The 6,000-nt window shown below is 45.5% G+C and overlaps 1 protein-coding gene across 1 annotated transcript; it reads left to right on the top strand.

Annotated features, from left to right (window-relative positions):
• Positions 1 to 3,973: 3,973 nt before the first annotated feature.
• LOC127753988 (cytochrome P450 94C1-like) lies at positions 3,974 to 5,712 on the top strand. Its single transcript, XM_052279436.1, has one exon. The coding sequence runs from the start codon at positions 4,015 to 4,017 to the stop codon at positions 5,575 to 5,577; it is 1,563 nt and encodes a 520-aa protein (XP_052135396.1). The 5' UTR covers positions 3,974 to 4,014; the 3' UTR covers positions 5,578 to 5,712.
• The last annotated feature ends 288 nt before the right edge of the window (positions 5,713 to 6,000 follow it).

Here is a 6,000-nt window from a genome sequence, read left to right as displayed (position 1 = left end):
GGCCGGACGGACCACCGGCAAAGATGGAGCCTTGGATGGATGGCCGGCCGGACAAAGAAAAACCGTGTGTTATGGATGCGTGGTTGGCTATCGTACAAATACAACAACATCCTGCTGTCACTTTGCCTGGTACGTACGGCGGCCAAGAAAACAGCGAAACGGAACGGAATTTTCTGCCGCCCTGGACCAGGAGGACCACGCGTACGTACGGCGTCGTCGTCGTCGTCGATGATCGACGAGAAAAGGTAGCCGATCGATGGCTAAGGCCCTATTTGGATCGGGACTAAATTTTAGTTATTATCACATCGGATGTTTGACACTAAATAGAAGTATTAAACGTAGATTAATGATAAAAACTTATTTTATAATCCTTGACTAATTCACGAGACGAATCTATTGAGTCTAATTAATCCATGATTAGCATATGTGATGCTACAGCAAACATATGCTAATTATGGATTAATTAGGCTTAAAAATTTATCTCGCAAATTAGCTCTTATTTATGCAATTAATTAGTTTTATTATTAGTCTACGTTTAATACTTCTAATTAGTGCCAAATTAATATTTGATATGACAAGCACTAAAATTTAGTCTCTAGATCCAAACACCACCTGAGTAAGGGATTGATGCATGTATGTCCGAGCATTCACACGACCAACATATATAAAAAAATATTTTCTAAAGAAACTAAATATAGAAAAGAAATATCATTAATTTTTTTTAGAAAAGAGAGCATACATTAAGTTATGATCGATTACAATCTTACAAAAGACGAAGCTGCTTAATTAAATAATACACGTTGGATGGTGCATCCTCTCGCCACACGGGCGGAGTGAGATGTACCAAATGTTTAGCAAAGTTAGCAAGTTCATCAGCTACCTTATGGCACGCCTGCATATCAGGAAGAAGACCCATGTGAGGCCCTTTGTCTCTGGGATGAGGGAGCTCAGCTTGATATGTTGCCCATCCTCGATAGTAACAAGTCGGCAACCGAGGAGCAATCGAGCTGACTACTGGGATGCTGGTGTGTTCTACATATGCTCCCCTTTTTCAACTTCTACTCCCTTTTTCTTCGAGAACTCTTTTCTCACACTGGTAAAAAGTGTTACTTTTTTTTAAAAAAAAATCTATAGAAAAGTTGCATTAAAAATTAATACTTCCGTTTTGCGTATTAGGATGGATGGATTCCGAACCCATAGGTTCAAATGGACCCTAATATACTCCGCCGCCAGCTTCAACCCTTCTTTGCAAGCCATAGCCTCCACATCCTTCGCCGCAGCACTAATATCTATTGGGAACAAAACTGAAATCCACACTAAAGGCATGCTCATGCCTGCTATATGAATTAGCTAGATAACCAGATTTTTTTTTACTTTCTGTAGATCTTCAAAAAAACATTGAAAGTTATATATTTCAAAGTAAATAATGTGTATAAAAGTGTGTTCTGAATTGTAATTGAAGCAAAGAAAAATTATTTTAAAGTCACATCCGTGTTGCTCCTATGTAACAGGAACATGGGTGTGTTAGAAGGCACACTCATGGTGAGTATGGTGATGTGTGCGCGCGCCATTCTTGTACTAAAGAATATAATGTTGTAAAGTATTTTGAAATATAAAAATGAAGGTAGAAGAGAATTTGTATTAATATAGTTTATCCACTATTAATTTGAGGGAAGTAAAGTTAAAGATGTCAGGGTTATGGATAAGGCATACCTCCTATCCTACGACCTATAGAATATACGGATATGGCATACTTTCACGTATACGAATTATCCCCGTAAACGCTATTGGAATCTGTTACAAATTATGAAAGATATCTCCTCGAGTCAAGTGATTTCCAAAGTCCTACTTGGAAGAGATAGAGTTTCTGTTGTACCATGCAAGATCCAATGTCTCTAGGTCTTACTTGGGGTCAAGATAGTCCACGGTATAAAAGGGACCCCTAGGGAGGGGTGTAAAGCATCGAATCTCATCGCCAACACACCCACCATAGTTTACGAAGCCGGAGTACGCGGAGCCAAGTCGCCGGAAAATCTTGCGAGTACATCGACTACGATCTTGTCGGTATCATCGAGTTCGTCTACTTCCTTTGTAATCTGTGGTTTTCCATCATCAATCCCATATAAACTGGAGTAGGGCTATTACTTGATAAGGGGCCTGAACCAGTATAATCCTTGTCTTCTGTTTGCTTGATGTCGTATTACGTAGATCCTCGTTCCAACGTACCATAATATTCTAATCATCCGGTCTACGAGTATCACTCGTCGACAAAAGAGGCTGAATTTATACTATTTACATTATTAAATATTATAATCACTATTGTTTTGTGCTAATAAAGGGAAGGAAAGTTAAAAGAGGACGTTTTGTATCCATTTATATTAAATATTGTAGCCATTATTGATTTGTGCTAATAAAAGGAAGGAAGGTTAAGGAGGGTGAATTTGTATTAATATAGTTTAATCACAATATTATTTTGGGCAAATAGAGGAATTAAAGTTAAAAAGGACACATTTGTACCCATTTATAATAAATATTGTAGCCACTATTGATTTGTGTTAATGAAGTGGAGGAAAGTTAATGATGGTGAATTTGTACCAATTTAGTGATTTGTATAAATATAGTTTATCCACTATTATTTTGTGCTGATAGAGGGAAGGAAAGTTAAAAGAGGTGAATTTATACCCATTTATATTAAATATTGTAGCCACTATAAATTTGTACCAATTTTGCAATTTGGCTATTTGCATTAATGTAGTTTATCCCCTATTAGTTTGTGCTAATAGAGGGAAGGAAGTTAATGATGGTGAATTTGTACCATTTATATAGAACTTCTGTTCCAAAATAAGTTTATATTTGGCTTCTTCAGTTCGTCCCAAAATAAATTTATTTTTAAGCAATTATTGCATTGGGATTTGTAAAAATAGAATATATATATATATATACATCGGAGTAGTTAAAGAGAGAAACAATTGCATTGCGATTTGATAAAGTGAGAGTATTTTTAGCTCTTTTTTTATATTTTATATTGGTATGTATATGATGGATGAAAAAGAACTTATTTTGGATGAAGGGAGTAGTATATTGTAGTCACTATCAACGTGTACTGATTGAGGGAAGACAAGTAATTTGGAAGGTGCATTCATATCAATTCATATATTAATATAGTGTTGCGCTTATAATTTGCGTTTATAATTGTCTGACGGTTGTTGACAATCAAATCGATGGCATTGGCTTTAGAGTCGACTGTGTTGCCAACTTTTTCGGAGGTATTGCTTCATCCCAAAATATAAAAAACTAGTACCAGATTAGATATTCTATAGTACTACGAATCTGATTATGTTGTCTGTCAAGATTCGTAGTACTATAAAATATTTAATATGATCTTAGATTTTTATATTTTAAAATAAAGGGATCGAGTAATGAAGGAACAAAGATGCATGGTAGTTGGCAATATTTGTCCATTCCACATTCCGGAGATAGCCAAACATTATGGTTAGGCTCATTTGCTCGCATCTCTAGGCTCTAGGTATGTTTTAAGATGTGGAAAAAATAATTTTCCTCTTCTATTCCTTAATATAATTTACCCAGTTTCGAGAAAAAGAAAAGCACCAACAAAGTAAAGGAAAGTTAACGAGGTTGAAGTATCATCTGTTAACCATTGATCTCACAACAATAGCATGTTTCATCCCAAAAACCAGCTCGGAAGCAATATTTAGCAGCTATAAGTTGTACTCTGATTTTTTAGCACACACTTTGGACCCAGCTCAGCATGCAAAAATCGCTGGGACATAGCTGTGTACGCGCAAAAAATAGAAAAAACAAAACACACAATAAAAGAAATATAGAGAGGCAAAGCTAGGCTGCCGGGAAAACGTTGTTAAATGTTTAGCGCACGTGTCCCATGTGCGCCTTCCTCGTCCACACGCATTATATATAGCCATCGCCTCCTCCTTGACTCCTCCCCACCCAAGCTCACACATCTCCCTCTCTCCCTCTTCTTCTCCTCCTCTCGCCATGGATGCCACCACCACCGTGTCCATGGAGATGGAGTTGCCGTGGGGCGCGCGGTGCGCGGGGCTCGCCTTCTTCGCGTTCTCGGTGTGCCTGGCGGCGCTCGGCGTCGTGCTCCTGGTGGCGAGGCGGTGGCCGTGGTGCAGCTGCCATGTGTGCCGCGCCTACCTGACGGGGTCGTGGGCGAGGGAGTTCACCAACCTCGGCGACTGGTACGCGCACCTGCTCCGCCGCTCGCCGACGGGCACCGTCCACGTCCACGTCCTCGGCTGCACCGTCACGGCGAACCCGGCGAACGTCGAGCACATGCTCAGGACGCGGTTCGACAACTTCCCCAAGGGGAGGCCCTTCGCCGCGCTCCTCGGCGACCTCCTCGGCGACGGCATCTTCAACGTCGACGGCCACGCGTGGCGCCACCAGCGGAAGATGGCCAGCCTCGAGCTCGGCAGCGTCGCCGTGCGCTCCTACGCCTACAAGATCATCGCCCAGGAGGTGGAGGCCCGCCTCATGCCGGTGCTCGCCGACGCCGCCGACCGGGGCGCCGTGCTCGATCTGCAGGACGTGTTCCGCCGCTTCGCCTTCGACAACATCTGCAAGATCTCCTTCGGCCTCGACCCCGGCTGCCTCGACCGGGAAATGCCCGTGTCCGAGCTCGCCGACGCGTTCGACGCCGCGTCGCGCCTCTCCGCCATGCGTGGCGCAGCGGCGTCGCCGTTGCTGTGGAGGGCGAAGCGGTTCCTCAACGTCGGGTCGGAGAGGGAGCTCAGGAAGGCCATCAAGGTCGTCGACGAGCTCGCGGCGGCGATGATCCGGGAGCGCCAGAAGCTGGGCGTCGGCAGCAGCCACGACCTCCTGTCGCGGTTCATGGCCTCCACCGGCGTCGACGACGCCGCCGCGGACGACAAGTTCCTCCGCGACATCGTCGTCAGCTTCCTCCTCGCCGGGCGGGACACGGTGTCCACCGCGCTCACCACGCTGTTCATGCTCCTGTCCAAGAACCCCGAAGTCGCCGCCGCCATGCGCGCGGAGGCGGAGGCCGGCGACGGCGGCGAGACGGGCGCCGCCATCACCTACGAGCACCTCAAGGGCCTCCACTACACCCACGCCGTGCTGCACGAGAACATGAGGCTGTTCCCGCCGGTGCAGTTCGACTCCAAGTTCTGCGCCGCCGCCGACGTGCTCCCCGACGGAACCTACGTCGGCGGCGACGCGCGCGTCATGTACCACCCCTACGCCATGGGGCGGATGCCGCACATCTGGGGCGCCGACTACGCCGCGTTCCGGCCGGCGCGGTGGCTCACCGGCCCCGGCGCGTCGTTCGTCCCGGCGAACCCGTACAAGTACCCGGTGTTCCAGGCCGGCCAACGCGTGTGCCTCGGCAAGGAGCTCGCCGTCACCGAGATGAAGGCGGCCAGCGTCGCCGTCGTGAGGGCGTTCGACGTCGAGGTCGTCGGCGAGAATGGCCGGAGCGGCGGCGCCGCCGCCGCGCCACGGTTCGTGCCGGGGCTCACCGCGTCGATCAGTGGCGGGCTCCAAGTGAGAGTCAGGCGCCGCGTTCACACTTAGACAGCTAGGAGACTTCACTTCTACTGCAACAACAAACTGAAACAAGTTATTACAGGCTTGTACATAGAAAAATAGGAGAAATTAATTAGTAGGGAAATTTGGGTTTCTAATGAGACAAAACAGAAAATTCAGATATTGATTCGTGTTCGTCATGGTTTCCTCGTATGGTGATCATTCTGCAATTGGACATTGTTAGTTGAAATCACAAATCGGGTAATCGAAAACAAAAGAAAAAACATACAAAATTGGGTAACTGGAGTAGATGGTATGTTGTTGTCACTAATATGAAAACACCATAATATCTGAAAGATATTCCGTCGGACAGGCTTTGTTGCATCTGATTTGGCACATTGTTGTTCCAGTACAATGACACATCACTGATATTGTTATTGACTAGTACTACCTCCGTTTCAGGTTATGAGA

The sequence above is a fragment of the Oryza glaberrima genome, chromosome 11, assembly GCF_000147395.1.
Source record: "Oryza glaberrima chromosome 11, OglaRS2, whole genome shotgun sequence".
Taxonomy (NCBI): Eukaryota; Viridiplantae; Streptophyta; class Magnoliopsida; order Poales; family Poaceae; genus Oryza; species Oryza glaberrima.
Note: the sequence above shows the minus strand (reverse complement) of the source record. Positions and strands in the feature narration are given on the sequence as shown.

Coding starts and splice junctions, on each gene's coding strand:
- LOC127753988 (XM_052279436.1), top strand. CDS start 4,015: ATGGATGCCACCACCACCGTGTCCATGGAGATGGAGTTGCCGTGGGGC.